Source organism: Pinus tabuliformis, chromosome 2_2 (genome assembly GCF_031772625.1).
Source record: "Pinus tabuliformis cultivar Carrire ecotype Pingquan chromosome 2_2, CPIR1, whole genome shotgun sequence".
In the NCBI taxonomy this organism is placed as follows: domain Eukaryota; kingdom Viridiplantae; phylum Streptophyta; class Pinopsida; order Pinales; family Pinaceae; genus Pinus; species Pinus tabuliformis.
In genome coordinates, this window is record NC_142300.1 from 528,374,279 (window position 1) to 528,391,553 (window position 17,275).

Sequence of the window (17,275 nt, forward strand, 5' to 3'; positions counted from 1 at the left end):
CTACCACATTCTCAAAGAGTATCGAATGCCAAATGGTTACCCAATCCTCCATTCTTTCTTCCCAAGTGAAGACAATAATGTAGCATCTATCTCTCCTTCTCAATTAGGGAGGTCAAATCAACCAAACCAATCTTGTCCCTTAAGTATACAAGCTTCTTGTTTGGAAGTGATTTCGTCAATATGTCAGCGACTTGTTCATCAGTGGAGATATACTGTAGCTGCAACACACCATTTTGTACTAGCTCTCGAATATAGTGATACTTGTTGATGTGCTTTGTCTTTCCATGAAACATTGGATTCTCAGACAAACAAATACAACTGGTGTTATCACAAAGTATCACTGTAGGGTTCATCGGTCCTTCAAACAAGTCGGATAACAACTTTCTTAACCATACTGCTTCTCTGCTTACTTCACATGCTACAACATATTCAGCCTCAACACTACTCAAAGCAACGGTGTCTTGCTTTCTGCTCATCCATGAGACCATGGAGGATCCTAAATTGAAACATCCTCCCGTAGTGCTTCTTCCATCCTGTTCACTGCCTCCCCAGTTAGAATTTGTATATCCAATCAATTGGACATCATTCCTTCTATCATATTTTAGACAATAGTTGATGGTTCCTTGCAGATATCTCAGAATATGCTTTGCTGCTATCCAATGATCATGCTTCGGCTCCACTTGGAATTGACTGAGTACATTTACTGCAAAACATATGTTTGGTCGAGTATTCACCAAGTACATCAATGAGCCAACAAGTTGTCTATACCTGGAAGGATCCACAGGGCTTGATTTAGAACTCCTCAGTGTCTTCAAGTTTGTGATCATCGGAGTGGTCAGAGGTTTATAGTTCATCATGTCGAACTTCTTTAGAATCTCTATCACATACTTTCCTTGACCCAAATAGATTTCATTCGGTCCTTGCCAGACTTCTAGTCCCAAATAGTAATGCATCAACCCAAGATCCTTCATGTCAAATTCTATTGTTATTTGCTTCTTACATTCTTCAATTCGACTTTCTACACCTATCAAGAGTAGATCATCTACATACAGAAGAATAATTACAGGTTCATTATTTTCAACCTTAATATAAAGGTTCGAGTCAGCAAAACCTCTTGTGAAGCCTATTCTCTGTAGGTATGCATCCATTCTAGCATACCATGCCCTTGGTGCTTACTTGAGGCCATATAATGCTTTCTTCAATCTGCAAACATATGCCTTCGCATCTTTGCTTCAAATTCCAAGGGTTGTTCTATATACACTTCTTCATCTATGGTGCCATTAGAAATGCAGTGTTGACATCCATTTGGTGGATGTTCCATCCCATTGATGCTGCTAGAGAGACTAATGATCGAATCGTTGTATATCTTGTTGTTGGAGCAAATGTTTCTTCATGGTCAATGCCTTCAAGTTGAGAGAAACCTCTAGCCACAAATCTTGCTTTATACTCATCTATACGTCCATCAGCTACATGCTTGATCTTATAGATCCACTTGGAAGTAACCACATATTTGTCTTCGGGCCTAGGCAAGATCTCCTAGACTCCATTATTCATTATAGATTGATACTCTTCATTCATGGCATCCTTCCATTCTCGATGTTTTACAACCTCTTCAAAGGTGGATGGTTCTGCTTCCATTAATTTTGTCATGTATGTAGCATACCCAGAATATTTCTTGGGACTCTTACTTTCTCTAAATGATCCTTGTGCCCATGACCTTCTGCATCAAATAGTGTGGATTTCAACCAATTAGGTCTTTTCCTTGTTTCTGGAATGACCACGGGTTGAACATGTTCACTAGGCCCTTCTTCTTCATGGTGTGATTCTCCTCCTTCCTTGTCAGCTTCCTCCCCAAATATCGGAAGTTCTTCATCATCAGAATCTATAAAAAGTTCTTTTGACTTCTTGAATGCTATACTCTAATCAAATATGACATCACGACTAACTTCAATGCGATGTCCATCTTTCATATAGATTCTATAAGCTTTCGATGAGTTACTATACCCAACAAATATACCTTTCTTACCGGAAGGATCCAACTTCTTTCTTTTGTCCTTTGGATATGAATATACACAGGATACCCAAAGATCCAGAGATGATCTACAAAAGGCTTCTTTCCAGTGAACACTTCTTTAGGAGTCTTGTTATCTAGAGATCCATGAGGACATTGATTTTGAATGTAGACCACTGTCTTTGTTGTCTCTTCCCACAGAAACTTAGGTAGATCTTGATCGTGTAACATTGCTTTTACACTTTCTTCAATAGATCTATTCTTTCTTTCTACGACTCCATTTTGTTCGGGATTGTATGGGACTATCAACTCCCTCTTAATCCCAGACTCCTTACAGAATGCTATAATCTCTTTGGATGTATATTCTCCTCCATTATCAGATCTTAGTATCTTGATTCTTCTTTCTATAAGATTCTCCACTTCAACCTTGAATTCTTGAAATTTTGTAAATACTTCATCCTTGGTTTTCATTAAGTAAACCCAAGTCTTTCTTGAATGATCATCTATGAATGTGACATAGTATAGATGGTCTCCAAGTGATTTTGGAGTCATAGGGCCACACACATCAGAGTGAATGAGATCCAAGATTTCTTTCGACTGCGAAGCACTGCTTCCAAATGGTCTCTTGGTATTCTTGCCCAAAGCACATCCCTTGTAGACACCTTCATGATCTTCCTTTAGATTCGGGATTCCATCTACTATGGAACTTAAAGTTGGAAGTATTTTGAAATGTAGATGACCAAACCTTCGATGCCAAAGTTCACATGGACTAATCTCAGTGTGAACTAGGGCTTGGTTTACAGGAGATATTAATCTGTAAAGCCTTCCTTCTCAGATACAGATAACTTTAGCTTGATCTAAGCTTGAGTCTTTTCCCCAAACAACTACTTTGCCATCAATGAAGGCTACTCTATCTCCTTTATCTTCTATACTTGAAATAGAAAGTAATTTTTTGTGCAAACCTAGAACAAATAGAATGTTTTTGAGGTGGATGTTGCTTCCATCTTTGAGTTTTATGGAAGTTGATCCAACACCCTTCACAGGATAGCTTTTGTTGTCTCCAAGTTCCACAGAGTAGGCGGATTTTCCTTTTGATAAGGTCTTCAATCGGTTGGAGTGGCCAGTAATGTGCCTTGATGCACCACTATCAATTACCCAGATGTCTTCATCTTGGAATGTACCAGAGAGAGCCGAGAAGAGACCTTCATCCCTTTCATTGATTGATGCTTTCTTTGAAGAGAACAAGAAACTCCATGCTTCATTGATACCTTTCTTGAGTTGGCTTGTAATTTTCTGATGACCTTCTTTATTGTAGAGGAGATCTTCATGATGCCCTTAGAGAACTAAAGCATACCATGTTGAGAATCCAATATGGCAATGAATATGTTAATTCTCTTAACTTGATAATTGTTTGTGTTATCTTTTACTTATAAGCTTTGTCCATTATTATTCCAATGTGCAATACATCAAACAGCTACCAAAACAGTAAAAAAAATGACACAGTATATAGGCTGCAAGCCAGGGCCAAAACCCCTCCTCTTGAGGGGAAAACCTTTAAATCTCTTCTTTGCTTAGATCTTTCAATTTGACGAATACCATGACCTAGAGACTCAAACAAATACCCTCCAAGATCAAGTCTATCATGGCCTCCTGCTGATTGTCTAGGAGACTTCAATCTCCCTCTGACTTCGCTTGCCTTGTCTTGAGTCTTAGGGCTACTAAGATGCCCTAAGAGACCTTTACTTGCATTCCCTTCTCCTTTGCTTCCAAAATCGAACCACAAGAGATCCCAATGCAAAAACCCTAACTTCGATCTTCCCAGGAGAGATAGATAAGGCCCAAAAACACTTCTACTTCTTCGATTTCCTCTTCTTCACACTTCCTTCTTCGACTTCTTCTTCCTCTGCTTCTTCGCATAAGAGAGGAGTGAGTGAGTGATCCAAGTGGAGGACGAGTTCCTTTGTATATAGGCTTCTTCAAGGGTGGACGCGGCTCTTCATGTAGGCAGACTTGATCTTGGAGGTATTTTGATACTTTAAAGACAATAAATTTTTCTTTACAATTTACAATGTGCCCATAGGGTCTTCAATATATGACAATGACTCTTATACCTAGCACAAACTCTAGAAGCACTCAATGGGTGCTTGACCTATAAAATAAATAACTTGAGGATGAAACCCATGCTCCAATAATAATAATAACTTCTTTTCATTTTATATTTACAAGAATACATTTCACACTTATGAAGACTGAACCTAGTTACACATTTTTCAACAATTCAATGGGTGATCATGACTCTTTTCAACTCAAACTCATCAATGTGCATTGGTCAGAGGAAGAGTCTTGCATGGGTAATTCAACCTCATTGATCATGAAAAGGGGGAGATCGCTCTTGGATAGTGGTGGGATTTTCTTCTTCATCAGCAGCAACATATCTTTCTCTCTCATGCTCTTATATTCTCTTCATGCTTCTATACTTTCTGCAGGAATCATCATTGGACCAGTTCTGTACTCTGTCTCTATGGTGCAATCAACCATTTGGTTAATGTAGAATAAAACTTGACTATGCTTTTTTCTGGCTTTTGAAGTTATTTGGTACCTTGTGGCTTCTTTGTGCATCTTATTAGATTGTCCTTTTAGTCTTGTATCTTGATAAGATTATCATTTATAAGCGATTTCTTTTGATTTTCTTCTTATCATTTTTATGCCGAGTAAAGAGAATTTCCCCCATACAAATTCAAAACTATTTTCATAACCCCTTTCGCTGTTTAATCGCATGCCAAAGAATATATCGTGTGCTGTTATATGAGTTTTATGTGCAGATTTCAGGAGTATTTGCAACGCATGAACAGTAAGGGATACCCCCCTGAGGTTGGGAAGCACCAGCCCAAATGGAGAGGAGATCTGTTGGTGACACATTGGGCAAATTTTCCTAAATGTTGCACTAGTTTCCATGTTAATTTCATACTTTTTAGAGTGCAGAATTTTGTGCTAACATTGAGTTACAATGATTTTTTTAATTTAAACAAGTTATTCTAGAGTTGCACTTTTTTGTTGAGTTCTTCCACTAACAAGCCATGGTCATGTGGTTGGTAGAAGAAATGTTATTATGTTAAGCATGTTTTTTTTTAATCCATGTGGCTTTCATTTCTTTCTTTAATGGTATGTTTACCTTTTAGCATTGTGGCCCGTGGGTTGATTTCTGAAAGGGTGATGTTAACCTGAAAGTCAAAGCTGGAGAGCCAAGGGGGCACTTTGTTCACTGGACGACTTGATTTGTAGAATGCCTAAGCTTTTGATAGGTTGAATTAGTCTCAGCAGTTAATGTGTTATAGCTCCACTGCATTTAGAGTTAGAACAATAATTATTTTAGTTGCATTTGAAGCCACAACACCTCAAAAGCTTATGCACCTTAGTCAATAGTTTAAGTAAAGCTTAGGGCACTCAGCAGCTTAATATTTTGCTGTAATTCTTTTAGCTCACCAATAAACTTACTATGAAATCAAGACCATGGGTGTAAAGTAACTCGTGCAAAGAATTTGATACTTACAAAAGATGTGGTCAAGTACACAACATGGAGAAATAGGGCTGCAGTATTGTGTAACTCAGGAGCATACTGCATAGATCTTCACCAAGCCCTTTGTTCCAAAATCTTAAGGAGAAGTTGGTGTAGTGTAACATATGACAATTAAGTGAGAGTGATATGTAGCACAATGATCATATTATTATGTACCTTCTGTATTGTATTAATTTTTAGTTAGTGGTCAAATAAAGTAACTTATGATATTAATTAAGTCACGTGTGATTTTAGTTATTTATTGTAAGTTGCTCCCGTAGTCTGTTTCTCTCATAAGACATCTCTTTTTACTCATTGAATGATAATCAAGTCTTTCTCCCATTCTAGGCCCCAAGACAGACACCTGTAGATTGGCAGAGGGATCAGCTTTAGGAGGTCCCAAATCGAAAACTCTCTGCTTGCAAACTACTTTCTAGGTTTTGGCCAACCAATATTCGATTTAGAGAATCTTTCCCTTGTCCTTGGATGATAGGAGTGATAGACCTTTTTGATCTAGGGCTCCTTCCAAGATTCATAGTGGGACCCCGGTCTTGTGTTTTCTCCATATGACATTATCAGACAATGCTTCTACCCCTTTGTGGTGATTGAAGACTTGGTTGAGGAACCTTCTTTTCTCTTTCCTCGTTCGGCCTTGGCTTCTGGTTCTAGCATACTTCGACATCCTCTCTTTATACTTGTCACGGTTTAGTTTCTGCGTCCTTTTGTACTTCTTTTAGCTACACTTAGCTTTTCTTTAATCTTTTGATAGTGTAGCAATAAGAGCTGGATGTACCATGTACTTAAATTGGATGTAGTTTTGAGTTCCATTTACCTACTTATTGTGGTCATTTGTTGGACTATAATAAAATTTTGCTATCTTTTTTTGCCTTTGCAACTTTATGTATTGCTGTGTATATGCAAATTTTATAACAGATTCAATTACTTAGTTATGAAGGGATTCTTCGGAAGTGTGAAAGCGTGTTCCTAGATTCTGTGTTTTAGAAACATTTCTACAGTCAATCATGATAAGGAAATTTCATTGTGTATTTACTGTACTACAACTTGTAGGAGGACTCTGAAACGTAAATCATTTCAGTCAAGTCAAATATTCCAATCAAGTTAAACGCTTTAAAATCCAGTTTAATTCTAATCGAAGTCATGGAACTGTTGAATAGAATTGACTAATGGAATTGTTAGTTGAGCTGATCACCAGATCATCTAAGGTTCTTCTCTTTTTCCTCATGTGCATTTGTTAAAGTTAAAAATGTTCATAGTTTACACTAAAGAATTATGGGATTTTTGTTAAAATTAAAAATGTTCATAGTTTATGCTAAAGATTTATGGGATTTTGTTATGAACATTGCAATTCATCCAGAGTTCCTGAGATGCGTTTTAACCCTTTGAAGTTCAATTTTATTGCTAACATGGTTAAATCTGCTGTAAATTTGTAGCATGGAAAGGAACAACAAATCAATATAAGCAGGGAATTGTTGAATGTGAACATTTAAAGCTATCTATCCTGGGCTACGTGATATTTTTACTGAGTTAGCCAACAATTCAATCAGAGTTCCTGCGTTCTGTTTTAATCCTTGTGTTCAATTTTATTGCTAACGCGGTTAAATCTCCTGTAAATTTGTAACCTTGAAAGGAACAACAAATCAATATAACTAGGGAACTGTTGAATCTGAACATTCAATGCAATCCATCCTGGAATGCACAATATTTTTGCTGAGTTAGCGAACTATTATCTAGAGCTTAGCCTTATTTGTTGTTAGATTTATCACTTAATTTAAATATGCAGTTTCCTGCATATATGTGCTCAACATAGCTCAGTTTATTTGATTTTCTGCTGATTCAGACAAAGGAGAAGGATACCCTCTGGTTTGTCCAATTCTGCGTGCCATGGTGCAAACACTGGTACATCCTAATACTTAAGATTCTTCTATTAGTAATTCTAAATCATCTTCGCTTGTCTTCTTGGAGTAATGTTGCTTGGTTTTGCTCTATTTTTTCTAGTTAGTAAGTTACTGTGGTTTTCTTATTTGATAAGGAGAGTTTTAATTTTTGTGTGTGTAATAAGCCTACCTTGGCAACAAATTGTGTGACAAGGGTGGTATATGAATTACTAAATGCACCAAAATCTATGCCAATCTGAAAGATGGCTGTGGGGGGGCAAGTCCCTAGGTTGATGTGATAGCATCCTCCCTCACTCCAGTACTAACATTCAGAGGTGCATGTGTGCTGTGCAGGGCCACTTGATTATAATTGTTGTCTTTATAATATCTTATTAAATGACAGTGGCATGCCCCTTGTGGAGGAATTCTTTTCACATTTATTACTATTTGTTAGATTAATATAAGGCCAGTGCTTTGGATATGTGCAGCAAGAAGATAGATACTTTGTGGGAAGAATTAGGGAAGGTTGTTGAAGGTGAGGATGCAGTGGAGATAGCAAAGGTGGATTGCAGCACAAGTAAACCCGTTTGTACAAAAGTTGACATTCATGCATATCCTACGTTTAAGCTATTTTACAATGGAGAAGAATATGAAAAGTATACAGGTATCTCTGTTAAAGAGTTTATATTAGCAAGTTCAATTATATTATTTATTATGATTCTTTTCACTTGAAAGAAAGTTATGATATACTTATTTATGTGCTCTATGTCAATATTCTAATATATATTAATAGATAAATGCAATGCTGCTGTTAGTTTATTGTTGTAACATACATAGATACCCCTATAATAAGCATCATCATCATATTAAACATCATCAAATAAATCAAAGGTCACATGTCTATTCAAGTCACATGCTAGTGTAAATATCAATCATATTATTTCATTACAAATATATTTTTATATCCTATGGGGATTTATTTACTTCACCATATTTATTGTGGATAATGAACTAGTTTAGTTTGTTACGTTGGTATCAGAGCCTGTCTGATCCCTGATGTTTGGCCACATGTTTATCAAAGTCTATTTGTTCAGCTTTTAGCCACAAATTTTCAGAGCACAATTCTATTATGAAGATTCCACTGCAAATTTAAAGAACACAACCAGAAAATCAAAAAGGTTAACTTATAAAAAAGAATTATTAAGAAGCATAACAAGAGTCGAGGCTCTGTGAAAATAAAAATAAAAAATACAAAACCAAAAATGTATTGTGAAGTCACAAGCTGCTAAGGAGATAAAATAGGGGGTAGCTGAGATAATAACAGCCACCATTCCAAATGATGCCATCGACACTGTAGTATTGTCAATAACCATCAAAGAACACAATGGTTTCTATTCAAGTTTGTGACTATTCCATGTGTACTTCCACAGAACACCACATCCTAGTGTAATCATCACTTGTATTATTCAATTAGAAATATATTTTTATATCCTGTATGGATTTATTTACTTTTTAATTTCTGTTGATGAACCAGTTTGGTTCATTACATTGGTATTGGAGCTTGTCCGATTCCAGTCTTTGGCCACATATTTATCAGAGCCTATTTGATTCTGGCCTTTGGCCATTTCCATTATTAAGCTGGCTTGGAGCAAGTCTTTTTGAAAATTCTATCACGAAGATTCTACTGCAAATTTAAAGAACAATGCCAAAAACTCAAGAAGGTTAGCTTATAAATTTTTTTATCAGAAGTATAACAATCCTATATGAAAATAAAAATAAAATAGGGATAAAATAGGGATGAGTTGAGATATGATAGCAATCACCATTCCCAACTGTTGAGAATTCAATAGGGTAGTGAATATGTTAATTCTCTTTGTTGACCACTTTGTGTCAACGACCCCATAGCAGTACACCCCTTTTTGTGCAAAAGGGATCCATCATGTTAGAGTGTCCGTGCCATTCAGATTTCATCATCAGGGAGAGACATCTTATTTTATTTTGGACACCTTGTGCTGCACATTGTATTGATTTGATGTTGGAGGACATAGGAAAAATTTCCTTTGTCAAAGATATTGTTGACTCATCAAAAAGCATTACAAAATTATATATAATCATGCATTTGTGTTTAGCTTGATGAGAAAATTTACCAACAACAAGGAGTTGGTGCACCCCGCCATTACATGGTTTGCCACTAGTTTCATATCTCTTCAATCCCTCTTGAATTCTATGTGGGATGTGAAGAGAATGTTTTTTCAGAGGAGTGGCGTGCTTTGCCAATGAACCACAAACCAGAGGGAGAGGCCATATGCAGATTAGTTCAATACCAAGAATACTTCTGGGCGGGAGTGCAGGAGGTGTGCACTGCCACTGAATCTTTGGTAAAGGTTCTTCAATTAGCTGATGGTGAGAAGCCCGTAATGGGCTATTTGTATGAGGCCATGGACAGGGCCAAAGAACCCATTCGGACCTACTATGATGATAAGGGAGATGAGGGGTTTAAGATCAACTCTTCCTATGGGAAGTGATTGATGAACAATGGAACAACACACTCCATCGTCCCATTCATGCTGTAGGGATCTATCTGAACCCTGCATTTTCTTACCGATGTGGGTTTTTATTTGATGCTGAGCTCATGGATGGATTCTTAACCTGTGTTCAGAGGATGGTGCGATCTCCAGCAAAGCGTGCATAAATCTCCAAAGAAATGGAGATATACAGGATGACAGGTGGCACATTTGGCTTTGAGATGGTTGTGGTTGATAGGAAGACTACAATGCCAGGTATTTTTTAGTTTGTCTCAAATTTCATTGTCTCTTCAAGTTCATAACTTCATACTTTGCTTTAACTTTCAAATTTCATTTTTTTTCTTATGCTTATTTTATTTGTAATTTTGTTGTAGATACCTGGTGGACTCGCTATGGTGCTAGAGTACCCCATCTGCGAAAGCTTGCCATTCGAATCCTTAACCAAACATGTAGCTCCTAAGGATGCGAGCGCAACTGGAGTGTATTTGAAAAAATACACAACAAGAAGTGCAACAGGTTAAACTTAAAACTTAAAATATTCCAAATTTCCAATTAATTTTTTGAATTCATTAAATAACATATTTTTTTTTTTATAATTACTATTTTATGATCTTTGTACAGGTTGGAGACCCAGCGACTTAATGACATGGTCTACGTCTACTACAATCTTCGATTTTGTGTGAAGCAACTTGAGAGGATACTTGATATGGAGGCCATCTCATTGGATGGGGTTGACACCATTGTTGTATGGAGGGTTAAGGCCGAGAGGCCTCTCATGGAGTCTGCCGATGATTGGTTAGAGCAGGAGGTAGTGGAAGGCGTAGAGGGGGAGGAGGAGGAGGAGCAACAGGAGGAGGAGGTGACACCACCTACCCAGGCTACCCCTGCCACCAGTAGGGGACGTGGTCTACCTCCTATAGCTTCTACTTCTTCAGCTTCTAGAGCACAGCAGAGTCCATTACCAACTCCATCGGCATCTACATCTAGAGGGAAAGGGAAATCTATAGCATTTTATCGCAAGAGGGGCAGAGGAAATCAGTAGTATTAGAATTTAGTTATTTGGTTCATTTCATTGTATATGACATTATGATTCATGATATGAGATACATTATTATAATTTTTGTTGGTATTTTGAGGCTGAGTTGGGACTTAGGAGTCAGGACTTACTATTCAGGACATGATTCATTGTTATGTGTGATGTAGCACTAGAAATGATATTACACATCTTATATATTAGTTCTTTTATCATATTTATGTGCCAATATATTTATGTTATGTTGTAGATGCTTTAGATATTAAAAAAATTGAAAAAACATGAATATTTTTGTATTTTGTGATTTTTCCCAATTTTTACCAATTTTTTCCCAATTTTTCCGATTTTTTCCCCTCGCCGATTTAATCCCGATAACGATTTTCGCAACATTGATTTCATCCAGGAGGTCGAATTACCCCCTCCCGGGTCGACTTGATGAGGCAGGGTTGACTTGGTCTTGTTGGTACATAAATGCAATTTTTGACTCAAATCCAATTCTTTTTCCACTTTCTTTTCAAATTCCATGTTACCGTTCAAACTAGTAGGGGTCCTAGGAGGGGATCCTATAAAACAACTACTAGGTTGAGGGAAACAATGGAGTGATAGCCCACTGTCACCTCAGCTAAGGCTCCGTGCTCTTTACGGACTTTCACACATGGGAGGAGTCCTGGTATGTGAGGAATCACTAGAATACATATAGTCAATGATAAGATAAGGAAGTGATTCCTAAGCCTATTTGCAAGAGAGACTCAATTAAATGAGTTGATTGCTTTAGAAGCAAGGTGATGGGCTCTCTCTGAAGGGCTAAGAGGCCTTTTGAGGATAGGATTTGCGAGTAGGCTTTGTTAAGGAAGCCCCTAGTTTCAAAGGTATTATGAATGCTTGGCTTCTAAGTGATTTTTGTGGAATTGGAGTCAACAAGTTGCGGGACCACAAAGGGCCAAGTGGACCTGAAATTAGGTCAAGGATATGGAGTTGATTAGTCAAGGATGTACTTGACCCAATTAGGGAAAGCAAGGGGATCAAAGAAATAATATTCTTTTGATGATTTGATGCTATGATCCCAATGAGGTCACTAGTCAATGGGAAACCAAGGGCAAGAATTGATCTTCGAGATAGGGCTTGAAATATCTCAAGATCGCACTATTGGAATCTTGTGAAATTTGGAGGGATCGTTGAGGACACACCAACGCAGTTGTGGGCAAGAGATCGAATTCTTTTGATGGTTAAATCGTGAGAAAAGTGATTCCCTAGGTGACCTATGGAGGTTAGACCTAGAAAAGGAGGGGAAGGTGAGAGGAATTCTCTTTGAAAATGATCACCTATGGAAGGATCAGTGCCTTATCCTTAGGGGAAGATGGAGTCAAGATGAAATTTGTGATTTAGAGGAACTACACCCAATCAAGGAGCCTTCTAGACAACTCTGCACGGAAATTAGGGCATGGGAGTAGCTGCTAGAAGAATTTATACTTCAATTAATTGATGACTTATCAAGATATGTTCAATAGAAACAACCTCTAGGAACATTCACCCTTTCACACACGATACATGAGATGACACAATGCTACAAAAGACTAAATTTCCACAATTTCGCATAAGAAAAGCAGTAAATTTCAGATCTAGTACAGTGAAAATCCCAGCAACATCAATGTATTAAAGTAAATAACCAGAATAGACATGAAATGATTACTTACATGCGTAAAGAGTATATCCAATCACCAAATTATGCCCATAATGAAGCTCCAAGAATAGAGAGATATCCAAACATCAAAATTCATCCATTACATCCAAAATCCTCCTCCAAGAGGGATAGCGAAAATCTCATAAGAGATAATAACCCAATCCAAGTGATGATGAAAATGAATCATCTCACTTCTATTTATACACTTCTCTAATTAATTTGATTTAGCTAAATTTGTCTAATTGAGCCCCTAAAATAAAATAATGTGCATAATAATAATACTTTTGGTGACAAGCCCACCAAATAGCTCAATAATATAAAGATAAGCCTCTCAAGAAAGCAAAATGGTTAACATAGTGAGTCGTTGGGCCTTTGAGGAGGCCTAACGAAGTCCAAGGGGTGCCATGATGAAGAAGTTAAGAACTAGACTCCAGAGTCCAAACATAATAAACAAGGGATTGGCCCCTTGTTTTCCAAGCAATAACCTAGGTGCTCCCAAGTGGGTGTGGGGGCACAAAGGCATCCTCATATGTCTCCAAGTGGATAAAAAATGCCTGTAGACCATCTGTAAGGGCTAGGATGATGACATAAGCCCTCCCTCTGTAGTGGGAGACATCCTCTGGATCTTGGAACACCTGCCAAGTGTATGGTACATTTGTGGAGTCGGCTAGGCACGGTGAACGAGATGCATCATCCTCATCCAATAGGTGGAACACGAGCAATCACCGAGTGGTGTTAGGGATCCATGAAGTACACTTTGCTATAGTGGAGTCCCATGGCTCTCCACGCTCACCCTAGAAATGCCATGTGGCCCTTTGGAGGGCTAGGAACCCGTATAGGGAGACAAAGCCCCAAAAGGAGACCCACTTGCAATCCTGCATAAGATCCAATACGTCCCCTTGCCCTCCAATATAACAAATTGTTAGAATAATCAAGTAAAATAGCTTACAAGTCATGGGATCAACTGGGCACTTCATGGTGGCATGCCCTTCCACAGTGGCCTTTCGCATGTACAAGTGTTTCCAAGCTCAATAGGGGGGGGGGTAACCAAGGACCCTATTAGGTGGTTTCAACCTCTAAAGGGGGTGACATGTCCGTGGTACATCCCTCAAGTGGTAGGTGGCAAATGATATAGTAATGGAACAAAGTGGGGATCAGGGGAAACATTTAGACCACAAGTCATGGTGCAAGGGTAGCTATAATGAGGGAAGTGCACAACTGGGTATATGAGTATAGGAGGGAGCAAATCGTGGTACATGAGTTACCGCGACCTTTGTTTTTCCACCCTTCTTCATATGCCTTTTGCCTTTGGCTAATTTTTCTTTTTAACTGCTCGAGGCTCTAGGGGATGGGAGCATGATGCGTAATATGTAGCAGTGGATACCCCCTTAAGATGGGGCAGTTCATCGCGCACCAGGGGTTGGGACAATCATGGGTTCCTTAATGATGGAGGCAGGCTCATCTAGGGCCCATAGGAACCAGGGTGATCACACAGATAAGGGGTAGAGCTCATGTTTGGCTTTTGCCCACGTGCTAAATATTTATGTCCCGACCATTTTTTGCATGTTGTGGTACATTTCTTGTTGAGAGTGGCCAAATTGTGCTTTTATTTTGTTTTTAGTTGCATCAACCTCTGGGGCACTGTTCCATGCTCGACCCAAGGTGTGGACAAGGGAAAGGGGAGGCTAACCCTATATGACCCAGTGGACACATGTGGACTCGGATGAGAAAAATGATGAATGGGGTTAAAATGAGTGGAAGGGGGGTGATGTATATGGAGTTGGGAAGCGGGACCGCGCAACCAAAATCGGGATTTCCCATGCAGTGTCAGCCCTAAAGCTAATGGCTAGTAAAAGAGATCGCATGGGACTAGGATACAAGGGTAACCACAAAATCAGACAATGGAGACAAGAATACAGGCCTAACCTACTCTTTCCGCTGAATCCCCCCACTAATCCATGTCCAAAAGTGCCCATGAAAAGTAAGGAAAATTAATCAACTATACCAATGAAAAGCCATACCTTCGAGGTCGGGAGGCCCACCTTTAAACATACAATCATAACAAGTTGGCGAGGGGACACATGGTTGGCTCAGGTGGTATAAACAATGGCACATTGAGCTATCTGGTGGCTGTAAGGGGCTTCTGACTAAGGATCATCTAGGAGAAATTTTTTTCCTATATACACTATCCACAGGTGGTGGGTAACAATCCAAATGGGACTTGACTCCAATACAATATTGACTTATGACAAATATCCTTTTGATTAGAAGCATGAAGAACATGCTTGACCTAGATGACCAAATAATTTGAGCATGAAACCCATGCTTATAAAATAATATTTATTTTCCTTGTTTTGATGTTTACATGAAATATACAATGATATAAGTACAATAACAATTATGAAGACCGAACCTAGTTACATTTTCTAACAAAAGCATGCTCTAGGGATTTAGGATCAAAGAGACACACCTCATGTTGGATGCTTTCCATTAAAGTTCCCACAAAGAGTTCTAAAAAATTGTCCTTTGAAATGTTCTTTATCCCAAGACTCATCTTTTGGAATTGTTGAATGTGCCATGTAATTGAACTTGTTTGTCGAAGATTTCCAATTGACTAAAGAATGTATTGCACTTAAGATTCCCCATATTGTGCTATCAGTTGCTTCGTAAAAATGGACCAAGATACAATAGAATCCTCTTTCCTTTCACAAAGTCATTGATACCATACAATTTGATTTTGTTCTAAATACATGGATGTAATATTTGTCTTTTGTAACGTTGTCACTTGGTGTAGATCAAAGTATTGCTCCATTTGAAATATCCAAGTTATGGGATTGTTACCATCAAACTTCCCCATATCAATATTCCAAATGAAAGTACTTCCTTGGGGTTGACTTGAAGCCATGATGATGTGGATCTTAGATTGAAAATCTTTGAAAATCATAAAGGCAAAAAGATTCTCTTATATTGATAATTAATTGTGATATTCTTGTGGACGTATTATCTTCTCTTTTTGTTCTTTTTATCTTTGTTTCATTAAGCAATCATTAAAACAAAAATGAAGATCAACGACACTATATGTAGGCACTCAAGAAGGGCTAAAACCCCTCTCTAGGGGGGAACTTAGTCAAACTCTTCCACTAATCAAATTGAGATAGACCAAGACTTTAGAGTTGACCAAAAGACCTTCCTCCTCCACCAAGTCAGCCTTTCAAGATGATTCAACAAACTTCAGTAGTCTCTTCTTGTCTAGCAGCTTCAGCCTAGCAACAATCCAAAGTTTTTGCCCTCAGCGTCATAATTTCGGCCCTACTACAGCCCAACAACTTCGACCTCCCTAACAATTTCAAAATTTCGCATGTGTGAGAGTAGAGAGAGAGAATTCGACTTCTTTTTCCTTGACAAAGACTTCCTTCTCCTTTGCGAGGGTTTTCTTCCTCTTCCTTGAACTTCGTGCCCTTTTTCTGCCTCTTGCTACTGCAGATTGAACTTGTATATGTGCTTCAAATGAGTCGAGTTGCTGCCCTTTTATAGTGATTTTTGCCTCCCTAATTAGGCCGACTTGTCCATGTTGAGGCCAACTTGGCGAAGGAGGCCTAGATGACCTATTTTACATAAAAATACATTTGTTTCTTGATTGATAATGCCTAAGAAATGTATGTTACATATTGACAAAGACAAGGAATCTTGACATAAACCCTAGAAGCCTACAATGGAAGATTTGACCTAAAAACCATTGACCCAAGCAATGAAACCCATGCTTTAATAAGTCATTTTCTCTTATAAGTCAATTTCTTTTTTCTTTCTTTTGACAAATACATTACATTGTGACTCAAATATAATTATGAAGACCGATACTAGTTACATTTTTCAACACTCCCCCTTAACTAGGGAGGTCTTCATAATTCCATTTATACAGAGGTTGTTAATTTTAGGTATGTTCTATGCTGATAGCAAATTTACTTAATTTTCCATGTTAGCTCAATATCAATTCGAGATTAGCAATCACATTTAGCATGATAGTAAAATGCAGATAGAACATAAACATAAACATCAGAAAACAAGCCAAGACAAGAGGACACAAGATGTGGCGCCAGCCAGGAACAAACCCCAATGTGGGGAAACCCTTGATCAATTCTTCTTATATTCTTCAATAGTTCAGCAGAGAGAGAGATAGTACATATACATCAGAAGTCAACACTTTGACTTGACTAGATAAGAGCAGAGATCTTCACCATGAAGATGACACAATAGTTCTGATGACAAGGACTGCAGATCTGAACTCAAGTGAAGGCACACTTATTAGATCTCATTCTTCAACTCCAAGGTGATTCCATCACCATGCTACATCCATCATCACTATGCTGCACTCATCATCACTATGCTGAACTTCACTGTTCTGCACTCATCATCACTATGCTGCACCATCACTCAACTATGTTGCACTCATCATTTTGCTGCACTCATCATCACTATGCTGCACTTCATTGCGCTGCACTCATCACTGTGCTGCACACATCATCACTATGCTGCACTTCACTGTGTTGCACTCATCATCAGTACGCTGCACTTCA

The 17,275-nt window shown here is 38.2% G+C and overlaps 1 protein-coding gene across 1 annotated transcript in view; it reads left to right on the top strand.

The window, feature by feature from the left end:
• PDIL5-1 (PDI-like 5-1) overlaps nucleotides 1–17,275 on the top strand; it is a 91,236-nt gene that overhangs the window by 24,296 nt on the left and 49,665 nt on the right. Inside the window, exons 2-3 of the mRNA XM_089404874.1 lie at nucleotides 7,426–7,484; nucleotides 7,951–8,126. Of these exons, the coding sequence (XP_089261000.1) occupies nucleotides 7,426–7,484; nucleotides 7,951–8,126 (235 nt within the window). The remainder of the gene's footprint in view (nucleotides 1–7,425; nucleotides 7,485–7,950; nucleotides 8,127–17,275) is intronic.